Raw genomic sequence first — 15049 nt, forward strand, 5'->3', positions numbered from 1 at the left:
TTCGGATGCTGTTACCGGTCCCGCAGCGCTCCGAACGGCCTGTAACGGGTGCGCTGCTGGAGAGAAGCGACAGCAAAAGCGCCGGAATGTGGTTTTCTAGTGTTCTTTTTTTGTCGTTTTATTTTGTTTTTTCCTGTTTTGTTTTGTACATTTTGGTTTTAATTCGTTTACTTTTATGTTTTTTATTTTCTTAAACTCAACATTCGAAGCCCTTTCTCGCTCCGGGCCGCCGTTGTTTCTTGTGGCGGATCAGTCTCTGCGCGCTTCGCTTTTGGTGGTGCCGCCGCTCCCCCGGGCCACCGGCGAGGCGGGGCGGGCCCTGCGCTGGCCGGAGGCACCGGCCGCGGCCGCCTCCGCCCCGGTAACTCCTTGCCCGATGTTACCGGCGTCAGCGGAGCCTCGGGGGACGCGGGGCCGGGCGGGGCTCGCCTTAGGCAGCGGCCACTGGCAGCGCCCAGCCGGGGCGGGTCAAGGCGGGGCTGTGCGAGGGTCGCGGGGCCGGCGAAGGGAGCGGGCGGTGCCGCGGAGCTGCGCGCCCGCCTCCGCCCGGGGAGAGGCGCGGGAGGCGGCACCGGGAGGAGGCGGCCGGAACTGAGCTCGGGCGCTTCCGTCGCGCCCATGCGCTGCCGGCGGCCTCCGGGAGCAACAAAGGAGGGATCCGGGGGGCCGCGGCCGGGCGGTCCCGGGGAGCCGCGGGGTGAGGAGCGCGGCGGCGGCGCCCCGGTGGGGCCCGGGCCTGGGCGCGGTGCAGCGGGCCGGGGGGAGGCGGAACCGGCGCGCTGCGGGCAGGAGGCGGCGGCCGGAGCCCCGCCGGAGGCCTGGGGCCCAGCGCGGCACCGGGAGGGCTGAGGGACGGGGCGGAAACCTCCGCTGCGGCCGCTCACGGTGCCCGTGTTCGCAGGGCGGAGATGGGCTCGGCGTGACGGCGCCCTGGCAGCGGGGAGCGACCCGGGCGAGCAGCGCTGCGGCGGGGAAGGTGAGGGGCTGGCTCGGCCGGACCTGGCCGGGAGCAAAACTGACGGGGAACCCCCAGGGGAGGAGGGAGATCGCCGGTCTCTCAAGCTAGATGTGATTTTAGGCTTCGAGCGGGTCCCGCAGGGGTGTGTCCGAGGGTAGCTGTGAGTTTGGGGCGGAAGGCAGGATGATGACGGGTGTGCGGTGTCGGGAGCATCCCTGAGCCTGGAGCCTGCTGCTGGGAGAGAGGAAACCGAGCAGGACACGTGAATGTTCGTGCTGCGAAGAGCTCAATAACCCCTTTTATCTATTAGTGCAGTCCTGTCACAATGAGTGCTGTACATGCTTGGTGTTGTATTTGTAAGCCTAAGTAAAGGTTACAGTTGTGATTTTTGGAAAAGGTGTCTCTTCAATATGGTAGAAGAATGGATGCAGGTGATGGGATAGCTGCTGTTAACAAGCCGTGTAAACTAACAGATATTTCTATATTCTTTTGTAGGTGTTGATCTTGATTTTATGTACTGAAAGCTGATCTTTCCTCCTCCAAGATGGCATTTGTTTCAGCACAAGGGCCTACGGTGGTGGACCAAACCACTTTGATGAAAAAATACCTTCAGTTTGTGGCTGCTCTTACAGATGTCAATACACGTAAGAGACTTTTTTTCTTCTTGAAAATTGCAGCTCTTCAGTAGTTTGCTTCACAAGTGTTGCAAACGTGTTCAGGCAGTTGATGAAAGAGACAGTGAAATCTGTCAAATTCACTTTGAAATTTGTTTGAGTTTTGATTTTTGAAGAAGCAAAATGATGAGAAACACTTGCATGAGCCGAAGTGAGTGAGTTGTGTGTGTGTGTGCAGTTGTGTGGTGGTTGTTTGAGAGAACTGTGTGTCTTATAATTGGGCAGTGATAGCTAAACTGATAAGATCTGATTGCTTCTTTGATCACTGAGTTTGTTGTTTTCCTTCATAACCTAGTTTTACATTCACATTTTTCTACTTGAATTTCCATTTTCAGCTGATGAAACCAAATTGAAAATGATGCAAGAAGTCAGTGAGAATTTTGAGGTAATAAGAAAGATAATAACCCCAAGCAACAAAACCCCTACAAAAATCCCCTAACTTTCTGCAATGGCAGCCTTTCTTGTGCTTAATGCATATTAATTGAATTTCTGATGTTATGCAGTTAAAATATTAATAGTAGCATCCTGTGACTAATGATATGGTTACAAGTCATTGATTCTGGGTTTGTATTTAGGAATTAACCAGGTTGTTGAAGAATTACATTTGGACTTAGTGAACTTTCATTGCCAAATCTTTATTTATTAAGCATTTAAATAAAAGTGAAGTAAGAAATTTTTCTTCTGTTTTTTGAATGCTATGAAATGTCTGTATTTAAAGCTTTCTTTAATTTAGTTCAAATGTGTATTTTGTTCTTGTGAAACAGAGGTCCTTCTGATTCCTCTGAGTAGTCCATGGTGTGGAAGTGAGAGAGGAGTTGTCAGATGCAGAATCTGACATCAGGAGTGGAGATGTCTCCAGTGACATCTTTTGCATGTTGATGGACCATCTTTTTAGATGAGCAGCAGAGAAAATGCAAAACACAAGTTAACCCAGCCTTGTGTTAGCAGAAATTATTCTTTAGTTGAATACTTAGTTGTTATGTGCCTGTTCTGAAGTTATAGAAAACTAAAGTCATACTTGTGGAGTTTTTTATCTGCTTAAGCTGTTTCTGAAACAATTTATCTGACTAAAACAATAGTTTTAACTGCTTAGTCTGGTGATCTGTTAGAATCTGAAGACTTAGGTGATTGATTCTCTTTGCTCTTCCCTTCAGGGAAGGACTTGTATTTGTTTTGCTAATGTTCTCTTGGAACTCACATGGTTCTGTAGTGTCAGCAGATACTTAATCACTGAATCTATTAAAAATTCACTTGAAATGTTTAATAGTGCCTTTGAATGTAACTGAATGTAATCTATTTTATAACCCCCCATTTTTTGTTCTTAATTAGAATGTGACATCATCCCCTCAATATTCGACATTCCTGGAACACATCATCCCTCGGTTTCTCACCTTTCTGCAGGATGGGGAAGTTCAGTTTCTGCAGGAGAAGCCAGCACAGGTAAGCTGCGTGGAGCATCTCCTGCCTTTTTGCTGGGAAGTCCTTGATTAACCTAATGAACTGATTTAAGACTTATTAAAAATAAATCTGTCATTTGGAGTGGAACTGAGGAAGTCCTGTTTCTAAATAAGTTACTTATAAACTTTGCTAATCTCGGCTTCTGTGAAATAGGAGGAAAAGTAGGTGCAACAGAGTTGGCTTTCTTACTGAAATAGTACACATTATTACAAATTACTGACTTTACTGAAGGTTAGGAATGAAAGGCAAAAGTTGAATCTTTGTCATTAAATACTTAAAAATGCATTCCTTAAAAGTCTGATTTTACAACTAAATTAGTTAAATTTGCCTCATTCACATAGGTGGATACTTGGAAGATTTATGTCTTTGTATACAGAGCTATGTCTGCATGAAATAAACTGGCTTTTTTTCTATTTCAGCATGCACAATTATTAAGCTGAAAAAGATGCTGCAACTAATTGTTGGGTTTTGTTGGCTTTTCAAAAACTTCTGTCATATCACTATTTTTCTTGTATTTTTTTTTTACAGCAACTCCGGAAGCTTGTGCTTGAAATAATTCACAGAATACCAACAAATGAACATCTTCGTCTTCATACCAAAAATATCCTGTCTGTGATGTTCAGATTTTTAGAGGTATTTTTTACTTTGTCTTAAAACTGTTTGAAATTTTAAGAATTTTTTTCCTCTACTTTTTTCATCTCCAAAATTTTCTGGTGGTAGGTTTTTCAATAGCTGTGCTGCTGGAGCAAGAATGGAAAGATATTCTATTTAAACTTCACCCATGCCCTCTCTTACCATCTACAAGTTTTCTGCATGTTCTCTTCTGCCCTTTAGAAACTTGGATTTTACAAATGCAGGGAGCTGTTCTCATGCTGGGCAGAATTTTCTGGCAGATAGCTTATTCTTGGGAGTTTGTTTTCTGTCTTGGCATTCACAGCACTGTCATTTGAAGCTCAGATGGCGGGTCTCTGTTTGAGGGGCAGTGGGAACAGATCTGATGGTACAGAGTGGTTGAAATGTCTGGTTTTTATTCCCCCAGGGGTGGATTTAATTTCAGCCGTGCTCTAGGACTGCAGGGTATCAAAGGAAAGGTGCCTTGCTCACACAAACCGATATTAATGGGGCACTTTAGAGTGTTGAGAAGAGTATAATTTTACAAGGTTTTGAAGTTCCCACTGAGTAGTGGAAGAATTCACCAGTGGGCTCACTAAAAAGTTTCTTTTTTGTTTTTTTTCCAGACAGAGAATGAAGAAAATGTACTGATTTGCTTAAGAATAATTATTGAATTGCACAAACAGTTCCGACCAGCAATCACTCAAGAAGTAAGTTATAACTCTCGTTACATGGTATAAAACTTGCTGCCATGCTCTTCAGAATTGCTGTTTTGTTCAAGTGGGTTGATTGGTTTGTTTTGCTGTTGTCCTTTTATGCTGCCTGACCTGTTGTGGTAACCATATGTTTAATTTTTTTCCTTTTTTTTTAATATTAAAGTGATTTTTAAAAGAGGATTGCATAATGCTAGCACTCCAGGGTAAAAAATCAAACTATTAAAGCTTAGTTGTGCTTGGTTTAAATGTTTATGGACAATATGGGCAGTCTAAGGAATAAATTTCCTGCACAAAGGAAAAGAATTGATGCCTTTTGAGTGTGTAAAGGAAAATCCTGAAAAAGAATTTACTCTGATTGACTTCCCCCTGCCTCCCCTCTTCTCTCATGTGACTCATCAAGGGGAATTTGGAAGTTTGCATTGTTATTATCTTGCTTTTTGCCTTGATTTTCTCTTGGGAAGACTTAGTTGTTTCATAGTAATTGTACCTAACAATACTGTACTGGAACTATGTAGAGATGATAGGTAGATCAGATTGTTTCCAAGGGAAATTTGAATTAATACTAACAAAGAAGAAGGAAGGAGGAGAACACTTTCAGATTATTTTCAGTTATCATGAAAAATATACTGTACTGGTGAGTAGAGATTTTATATATTTGTACTGTTAATACAGAGATTCTAAAATTGTGGTTTTAAAATTATTTTTCAAAAATTTCCTTATGGTAACTGACTTCTTCCTTCCTAGATTCATCATTTTTTGGACTTTGTGAAACAGATTTACAAGGAACTTCCGAAAGTAGTGGTAAGCTTTTTATTTCTTAAATCGCCCTTGCTATAGTCAGAAAACTAGTTTTTATTTCTTAATTTTATCTCTAAAAGATACTGACATAATTAATTTGCATCTAGTGATAGTAGATAAATATAGTTTTAGAGAATCTATTTATCAAAACTGTGTCTAAAAATGAAGACATTTAGATTTTGATTTGGACAGCCTTGTGTTTCTGGCACACTGTTAGTGGTGGGGAAGGATGGAGGTGAGCTGGAGTTCTGAAGCGGGGTGAGGTTGGCTGCAGTTGTCTCCATGTGCCCCAAATGTCTGTTTTCGAGAGAAGGGTGAGGTCATGAAGGGAGGCTCCAGTCTGGTCCTCCCTCCCTGATACAGAGTAACTCTCGGGATGTTTTCCTTTAGTGGAAGAACCACCTTGGCTGGGGGAGCTTTGCTGCTGCTCTGCCCAGGGGGAAAGCCTGCAGGGTGTGTGCCTGGCCCAGGCAGATGCTGCAGTGCGAACACCACTGCAGGGAGGAGAAACCTGCTCCAGGGGAAAATTATATGGGGGAGTTCTGAGGAGATGGATGGCTTTTCGACTGTTACTGGCATTGTGATTTTTTTTTCCTGCTCTTTGCTTGTAGAATCGGTACTTTGAGAACCCTCAGGTGATTCCAGAGAACACTGTTCCCACTCCTGAAATGGTTGGCATGATTACAACCATCGTGGTGAAGGTGAACCCTGAGCGAGAGGACAGTGAAACGAGGACAGTGAGTGTTCTGATGGCTCTTAACTGGGGGACTGTCTGTAGCACAGGACCACAGATCATAAGGCCAGGCAAAAATAACAGACTTTCTTTTTGCTTGTTTTTCTTATCCAAACTTTTCAGTAGAAGCTGATTGAAACTTTCCAGTTATTTTCTATGCAGCTGTAATTACAGGAGTTTTATTTAATGTAATAGCCAATGCTTTTGTATTTTTTGAATGTTATTATTGTTAAATATAGCGCTACTAAAATGAGCGGCTTCTGTAAAACTGTGTTTTACATACTCTTTTGAATTAATAATTAGACAGTTTATAAAGCATGCATTCTTTCTTTCAGCATTCAATAATTCCCAGAGGATCTTTATCACTAAAGGTCTTGGCTGAGCTACCTATTATTGTTGTTCTCATGTATCAGGTTAGTACACTTCAGTATTTTGCATGTAAATACTTCATTACTGAATGGCTTGTGTAACTTCTGTTGGCTATCATGTTAGCAAAAATGAATGTGATATACTTTTGAAATTAAAATATCAACTAAAAATAACCTGGTGAGATGTCTTAATTATTTTCTGATTAGCTCTCCAGTAATTTGACTGCAAGTGTGATATGTGAATTTATCTAATAATATGTTTTTATTTTTAAGCTCTACAAACTGAACATTCATAATGTAGTAGCTGAATTTGTGCCCTTGATTATGAACACAATTATAATACAAGTTTCTGCTCAAGCAAGGTAAGAGCATTTAATGGTATTTTGATGATATTTGAGATAAACTACTTAAACCTGTCATTCAATATTGCTCAAAATATTTTTGTCTTCTATTTTGTGATTTTTGATTCTAGTCTCACTGCTTTTAATCTCAAAAGCAGCAACGATTATTTGACTAAAAATTACCAAGGTTCTATAGGTGAAGTTATTGGCATTATGTCATCGGTATAGTCCATAGTTGTGCAGTAGGTCGCAGTTTACTATTTGATAATGAGTTTTTTTAAAAATAGGGTTTCTGACAAAAATCCACATTGTCACAGACAATGATGAAGACCCTGGGAGTGTGGACAGTTGCTGTTGTTTAATCTTTGCCATACCATCAATGTGCTCTTCAAGGTGTAGCTTACATGAAGCCTTGTGATGTTGCAGGGATAGGCAGTGCTTTTCCCAGAGAGGGATGTTTCTGAAGAGCACCAACTGGTTCTGGTCAGGGCAGTGGGAGCAAGATCTCTGCCTTTCCCTGTCTGCCTGGATGACCTGGTTAAGTGGTTGGAGCTTGAGAGAGACAGACAAGTCTGTGGGAGGGAATGTTGCTTAGAGAAAAATTGGCCCCAGTTGGGGGAGCTGAGCCAAATGTGTGCTGATTTGTATTGGCTTGGCTTTCTGTAGAAAGGTGCTGCTGGGAATTTGAAAGGCAGAGGGCTTGTTGAAAATGGGCTCTTCCAGAGAGATTGTATTCTTTTAAGAAACAAGAACTACACTACAAGATGATGTAATTTGAAACTTCACTGAATTTTTTGAGTGGAGGTACTGAAGGGGAGGAACAAAATCGTAACCACTGTTCCATTTAATTTCAGACAACATAAACTTTACAACAAGGAGTTGTATGCTGATTTTATCGCTGCTCAGATTAAAACTTTGTCTTTCTTGGCTTACATCATCAGAATTTACCAGGTAGGATGAATTTTTATTACTTTGGTACTTAATGCATCAGGTTTCTAGTTGCTTTATGGCAGACAAGTGACCTGCATGTCTGCAGTGCACTAGGGGGTGGAGATGGGAGCATTTGTGTAGAATATCTGGATGTGGAGCTGTAATTGGTTATCCTTTCAAAACTATCCTCATGTGAATACAAAGTAAAAATATGCCATTCCCCCTTCCTGGGCATTTATGGAATGACTACTGTATTTTAATTTTAGGATTAGATTTTGGAAAATAAATGAGTGAATTTTAATGGAGTGCTATTTTGCAAATGTAACACAAACCTTAAGAATAGAATGTTGTAGTAGTTGTACTCATGTTATTCTTTTTTGTTGCAGGAATTAGTGGCTAAATATTCTCAGCAAATGGTAAAAGGAATGTTGCAGCTGCTCTCCAATTGTCCAGCTGAAACAGCACACCTCAGGAAGGAACTCCTGATTGCTGCTAAGCACATCCTGACAACAGACCTGAGGAGCCGTATGTAGCACTTTTTATAAGTGTACCTTAAACTGGGAAGATTTCTGCTATTTCTGTCAATTTTAGAGGCTTACTGCTTATTTATATGGGACTGTCACAAGATGCCAAGCCAGATAGAATTGTTGTGTGCAGGGTTGCCCAACTTGTCATTTCCAGTAATTCATTGAAAAATTTTTTGTATTTAACTAAACTTGTAAATAACCTGAGTACTTTTTTTTCTCTTTGCAAATAAAATTGACTTTGAGTACTGCAGTGTTACTCAAGGAGCAAGTGTCAGTGGAGTAGACAGTCACAAGAGATTGTTTGAAAATTTCCTTGCAAGTGGCACTGCCTTTTAGAAGCTTCAAGAATTAATTTAGGGATAAAATCACTTCCTAACTTCAGGTTTAAATACTGAAGTTAAGTGGTCTAATACTTAACTATCTTATTTTCATTATGTTCTTTGCCAATTGTTGTGTATGGCTTTTTTGTTTTTCTGTTTTCTAAATTCTAGAATTTATTCCCTGCATGGACAAGCTGTTTGATGAATCTATACTGATTGGCTCTGGATACACTGCCCGGGAGACGCTGAGGTATGAGAAAGTTCAGAGTAAAGATCTGAGTGCCTGCCAGGGCTGCTTACTTTGAAAATTATTAGTATTTACAGCAGCTTCTGTATAGGGTTCTAAATCTTTGTTTCAACTAACTAATTTTACTAGATGGTTTTATTGGCAGAGCTTCTGCTGCTGTAATGGTGGCTTTTGTTTAACACTTTGATGGCACAGCATGGTAATGTGAGTGTAGGACAAAATAAGAAAAATGGGTGAATGATGATGATTTCAGTTTTTTGAATTGTGGAGGACAACCAAAACAGAGAAACCAACTGAGTATCTGCCCAGTATTTCATGAAACACCCTAAATCTTATGTCGACTGTAAAATCTGAATGAGATTTAAGTTGTTTTGTCAATGAATACTTTAAAACTTACTTGTTTGCAATTGAAAAAGTAAATGGAGAGAATACTTAACTTTCTATATCTTCAATAGTCTAAATCTGAACTTCTTTTTGTTTCAGTATCAAGTGTACCTTATTGACAACATGTATTAGATTTAGAAGTATCTTCTCTGCTAGAATAATTTATGATTAATTATGAAAAAGATTACCAATACTGCTCAAAATGTGGCTAACATGCTTGTTAACTGCATGTAGATGAAAATATGTGGTGGGGTGTTCTGCAGTGAAGGAAGAAAGATCAGAGAGGGAATACCAGAGTTGTGGGATAGATTGATGCATCATTGGTTAAATTGCACAGGTTAAAGTTACCTCGTGTAACCGAAAAAGCCTTGTGAACTCTGGGTTTGCATATGAAAATAGAAAACTTACATTGAGAAACTTGGAAGTACCTCCAGGCAGTAATTATTTGTTTAGTCAAACTGACAACATTTTTAGTTGTGCTCAATGTGTTTTCCTCATTCCTTGTTTTGGCTGTAGACCCCTTGCATACAGCACCCTGGCAGACCTGGTGCATCACGTCCGGCAGCATTTGCCTCTCAATGACCTCTCCCTGGCTGTCCAGCTGTTTGCCAAGAACATTGATGATGAATCCTTGCCAAGCAGTATCCAGACCATGTCTTGCAAGCTCCTGCTAAATTTGGTAGACTGTATCCGGTCTAAAAGTGAACAGGAAAATGGAAATGGTAGAGACATCCTTATGAGAATGCTGGAGGTATTGATTTGTTTAAAGCATTTGATAATTGCTTGGATATCCTGTTTTGTAGTATGTTGTCAATCACGTTTTACTTTCTCCTTTCTTCAGAAATGAGAATATGTAGGAACAGCCTGTGTACTGTATTTCACTTCAGTGCTTCAGAGAAGGGCTCTTTAAAATGCTCTGCAGCTGGGATAATATTTCAAGTGTAGTGGAGATGCTTTGTCAGCTCAGCTTCATTTAGTGGCTAGTTTCAAAGCAAGAAATTGAATGCCTATTTTGACTAGCTTGTTTTTTTTTTTTAATAATTTCATTCTAAATTTTAGTTACAATCTTTTTTTTTCCTTATGTAAGAGTATGCAAAACCCATATTTTTAATGCCTTGTGGTTAAGGCCATGCTTTTTGTTGTGTTTTTTTTTTTTTTAAGCCCTGAAAGAGTATCTTCGCACAGGTCCTTGGCATGGCACAATACAATCTGGACAATTAAACATATCTACTCTTTGAAGACCTAATGATCCTTTCTAATAATTTTTATATGGAGATTTTTTTTTTGTATTTTTGAAAATCAAGGGTGCACTAGTTGTTTGAAGAAGGCAAACTAGTTTATAGATACACTTAAAAACATTTGCTGCCATTTGAATTACTTTAAAAATAGCTGAAAGTTTTATTGATCTCTGTATGCCAATTTGAAATATCGGTACTATTAAATTTAGGATGATTTTTGAAGAAGCAACTTATTTTCTTTTGCTTTCCCCCCCGTCCCTGCTGTTTGGTGCCTTTCCTCCTTTGCCTTAGGTGTTTGTTCTGAAATTCCACACCATAGCACGCTACCAGCTGTCTGTCATTTTTAAGAAGTGCAAGCCGCAGTCTGAGCTCGGGGCGGCTGAAGCTGCCTTACCTGGAGTGCCCACAGCAGGAAATGCGGCCCCTGTTCCTGTCCCATCTCCTGCCCCAGCCACTCCCGTGGCCCCTGCACCAGTACCTGTGTTTGAAAAACAAGGGGAGAAGGAAAAAGAAGACAAGCAGACATTTCAGGTCACGGATTGCCGGAGCTTAGTGAAAACTTTGGTCTGTGGGGTCAAGACGATCACGTGGGGCATCACCTCATGCAAAGCTCCTGGTGGTAAAACTGCATATTTAATTACATTTATCTCTCATAATTCTACAGAAAAAAGCCTCTCTAGAATGAAAGCAAATAGTATTTTTAATGCTTAACTATCTTATTCTTCTTTCAGAAGCACAGTTCATTCCTAATAAGCAGTTGCAACCTAAGGAGACTCAAATCTATATAAAATTGGTAAAATATGCGATGCAAGCCTTAGATATTTATCAGGTATGTAACCTGCCCACACAGCACTTCTATTTGTACAGTTTCTGTATGTTTGATCTTTTAATAACGATTTATTTGTCAGCTAAAACAGAGATTATACATATGGTATATTTGCACTAAGTCTTTAATTTGGACCACAACTATTGAGAAATGCTCAGTATGACAAATTAATTTCAAATGTGAATTTCAACATACTTACTATTTACAAGCAACAGATCTTTTTCTCAACAGCCATTTTTGTCAGTTCATGCAGGCAGGTCAGACAATTGTCTTTCATGTAGTGAATTAAATCTTTCTTTGAAAGAGATAGTTTAGCTAACAATTGAAGCATTCACATGTCTGTGTTTATCTTCTGTAGTTACACAAAGTACTAATGAAATGTAAATGTGTTTGATTGCGTATTAAGTAATTTACAAATATACTGATATCTCCTACTATTGTCTTTCTCTCTTTGTAACTTTCTAGTTTTAAAATCTGTTCTGAAAACACTCAGTTTTAGTATTTTTGTCATGGTTGGCTCTTGTGCCCAACTTCTACACTTGCATGGGGCTTGCATGTAAAACCCATAAAATCTCAGTTATTTTCAAAAGCTATTTTAAGAATAATGGGGAACAAGCTACTCAAATTCTGTAACCAGTGTATGTGTTTTCTCAATTGCTGTAGGTGCAAATAGCAGGAAATGGACAGACATATGTTCGAGTAGCAAACTGTCAGACAGTCAGGATGAAAGAGGAAAAGGAAGTTCTGGAGCATTTTGCTGGTGTGTTCACAATGATGAACCCTTTAACTTTTAAAGAAATCTTTCAAACTACTGTTCCTTACATGGTGGAGAGGATCTCTAAAAACTATGCTCTTCAGGTATGTTACTGTTTACTTTTTAAATTGATAATGAACAGCATGTAGGAAAGAGGTTTATGCCTTGAGGTACATATGACTGATGCAGAATAATACATGATGTATAAATAATATAAATGATGTAGCATGATGTATAAATAGTAGTATTGAAATTATTATTATGTAAGATTTGAAGCAGTCTATATAAAGAGTAGTTTATGAAAATAATGTAAAGATGAATTTTCAAAAAACCTTACCTAAGTGATGCAATACAAACATGAACTCTTCAGTTTAGAAGATATGAATGGACTTCATTCATGAAAAGTACTGAACATTATGGACTTGCTGTTTTGTTCAGCTTGTTGTGCTAATGTTCTACTGGTTTACAGAATGCAAATCCTATAATATCCACTTAAAATTTAACCTGAGACTTCAACATTAAGCTACATACATGGTTGTTTTCCACTGAGGACAAATAGAATCACTTGGGTAGCAGTGGAGATGGGGAGAGAAATTTGTCTTAGGATTTTTTAATGGATAGTGCATTTATCCTTTTGTTCTTTTTATTACAGCAGTAATAAGTTCTTTGTGGTTTCCTTTTATAGATTGTTGCCAATTCTTTCTTGGCAAACCCTACTACCTCCGCTCTCTTTGCAACCATTTTGGTGGAGTATCTTCTGGATCGTCTGCCAGAAATGGGCTCTAATGTGGAACTCTCCAATCTGTATCTCAAGCTGTTCAAGTTAGTCTTTGGCTCAGTTTCACTATTTGCAGCTGAAAATGAACAAATGCTGAAGGTAAAGGTCATTTGTTTTAAAAATAAGTCTGCTTTAAAAACAGCACTCTTAAAGAGTTTTGCACAGTCTAATATTTGAGAGTCATTTAATGTTTGAAGCACTATTTGTGACACATCTTCATTTTTTTCCAAATTCCAAGTACCTTGTCTTGTTTATAAGAGATGGTTTCAGTGAATATTTTGTTCATATTTGAAACTATGGAGTGATGTACTAATTCTGAGTATAAATGACTGATACATGATTATGGTCTGTGATTGCCATAAGCCCATGTAACTTCATGGTCAGGACATGCATAAATTCTTGCATATTTTCTCCCTTTGTTTCTATATTAAATTAAGAGTTTTGCTTGGATTGAAAGCACTTTTTTGTGTGTTGGTGAATTGCTATGCCTCTTGAGTTAGATTTTCTATGCTCTTGGAAAGTCTGGGCTTAAGGAATGCTACTTTTTCTACTGACGACATATTATGTATTCCAAGCATCTATTTATGTTGATGAGATCATCTCATTATTCAGTCAATTTAGAAATGCTGAGCTTGTAGCAAGAGTGCACTTTCCTCATAAAAGCAGCAGCTGCCTGTATCTAGAAAAGACATTAAGAATTTAATGGAACACTGATTGTTCTCTCATAGTTTTTCTTCCTTGTACTTTGTACCAAACAAAATTTCTGATACAGGCAACTGTAGAGCAGAGGGGGGATTACCAATTTCCCAGAATCTTTGAAAACTAACAGTAATATGAAGCAATATTCATATAATCTTGCTTTAATTCTTGCAGTTTGTCATCAGACTAAAGGTCATTTGGATTTTATAAGATGGTGATAAAGTTTAAAGAGTGTAATTTACTACCTTCACAGTTTCATGCTTCTGTTACTTCTTTTTGTTTCTGTAGGATGAATGGTAGGGGCCTTGGGCAGACAGTTTAATTGAATGATGAAGGCTGTTTGCAGCATTTGCATAGCAATGTAGAAAGCTTTTTAGATGTTAATAATATCCAGACACGTTGCTGTTTGTCTCTGGTCCATGAGAATACTGGTATTTTTAAAGTATTTTTAATGAATCTTGCAAGGTGTTCATGTTCTCTGCTCTAGAAAGGCCACCATAACCTTTTTTACTTGAGAGAGTTTAGTTTCAAAATGAAATTTTAGCATTCACAGAACTTAAGAACTAACAATGAAATTAGATCAGGGCTAAATGAATATTGTTAAGTGTCCTCTCTTTTCATTCTGACACCTCTGATGTCTGCTTCCCATTCTCAGGTACTTGAGAGGAAATATTTTCTCATTGTGTCAGATTTGCAGAATCTCATGCTAAACTCTTGTACAGTAACATGATGATAAAATTGGTATTTTATTAATCTTCAAGCTTTATTTTTTTTATAGCCACATTTGCACAAGATTGTGAACAGCTCTATGGAACTTGCACAGACTGCCAAAGAGCCCTATAACTATTTCCTGCTGCTCAGAGCACTGTTCAGATCTATTGGAGGAGGCAGTCATGATCTGTTATACCAAGAATTCTTGCCGCTGTTACCAAACTTACTGCAAGGTAGAACAATACCTTCTTTCCCCCAGCTTCTGATTTTTTTTATGTGAATAGTAGTAATAAAGTTATATTATGTGGTTGAAAAACCCTCAAAACTATAGCCCTACTACTGATAAGTAGCTTCTGATTTTGAGTTTAGTGATTGATTTAAATACCTTGAATGTGCTTATTTCCATTTCCTATCAGCTGCTTCAGGCTCCATAGTTTTGGCTGCTTCACAATTTCTGCTGCTTGTTTTTCTTCTTTTCATTGTGGGGCTGTTGGGGTTTTCTTGTTTGTTTCTATTACTTTTTTGGGGCTTTTTTGCAATGGATAACTTTGTTGGCATAAAGCATTTGGGGAATGAGTGAGCAGGTGAAGCAACATTGCCAGGCCACCACTGGCTTTGTGGGGAGAACATGGCAGTGAAGCTCTGGCTGTTCTGCAGTTGAGGGCATGTGTGTGCACCTGCAAGGGCATGGTAAATAGAAATTCAAGTTGTGCCAGACTGCAAAAAGAAATGGAAATAACAATCAGTTTGATTAATTGAGCATTTATGCTTGCAAGAACTGTGTTCCAGAAATGCTGAGGGTGAGTAAGGAAATGTGGAGAGCTACTTAAACCTAAGGACAAGCTAATCAGGGCTATCCCAGGACTGTAGACTGGTTCAGATCTGTAGCTGTAGGGACAGTTTTTATTGTAGTTAGCAAATATATGTTATCAATAAATCTTTATGTACATGTCAGTAGATTTCTGGAATATGAGAAA

General features: G+C 39.2%; 1 protein-coding gene across 1 annotated transcript in view; it reads left to right on the top strand.

Moving 5' to 3' along the window:
* Nucleotides 1–882: 882 nt before the first annotated feature.
* TRRAP (transformation/transcription domain associated protein) overlaps nt 883–15049 on the top strand; it is a 74167-nt gene continuing 60000 nt past the window's right edge. The window contains exons 1-19 of the mRNA XM_053957443.1: nt 883–976; nt 1454–1602; nt 1968–2017; nt 2962–3072; nt 3619–3723; nt 4329–4412; nt 5163–5219; nt 5828–5953; nt 6285–6362; nt 6591–6679; nt 7513–7609; nt 7975–8113; nt 8607–8685; nt 9583–9817; nt 10596–10923; nt 11036–11133; nt 11794–11988; nt 12570–12761; nt 14140–14305. Of these exons, the coding sequence (XP_053813418.1) occupies nt 1503–1602; nt 1968–2017; nt 2962–3072; nt 3619–3723; nt 4329–4412; nt 5163–5219; nt 5828–5953; nt 6285–6362; nt 6591–6679; nt 7513–7609; nt 7975–8113; nt 8607–8685; nt 9583–9817; nt 10596–10923; nt 11036–11133; nt 11794–11988; nt 12570–12761; nt 14140–14305 (2329 nt within the window). The 5' untranslated portion in view covers nt 883–976; nt 1454–1502. The remainder of the gene's footprint in view (nt 977–1453; nt 1603–1967; nt 2018–2961; nt 3073–3618; nt 3724–4328; nt 4413–5162; nt 5220–5827; nt 5954–6284; nt 6363–6590; nt 6680–7512; nt 7610–7974; nt 8114–8606; nt 8686–9582; nt 9818–10595; nt 10924–11035; nt 11134–11793; nt 11989–12569; nt 12762–14139; nt 14306–15049) is intronic.

The sequence above is a fragment of the Vidua chalybeata genome, chromosome 16, assembly GCF_026979565.1.
Source record: "Vidua chalybeata isolate OUT-0048 chromosome 16, bVidCha1 merged haplotype, whole genome shotgun sequence".
NCBI lineage: Eukaryota > Metazoa > Chordata > Aves > Passeriformes > Viduidae > Vidua > Vidua chalybeata.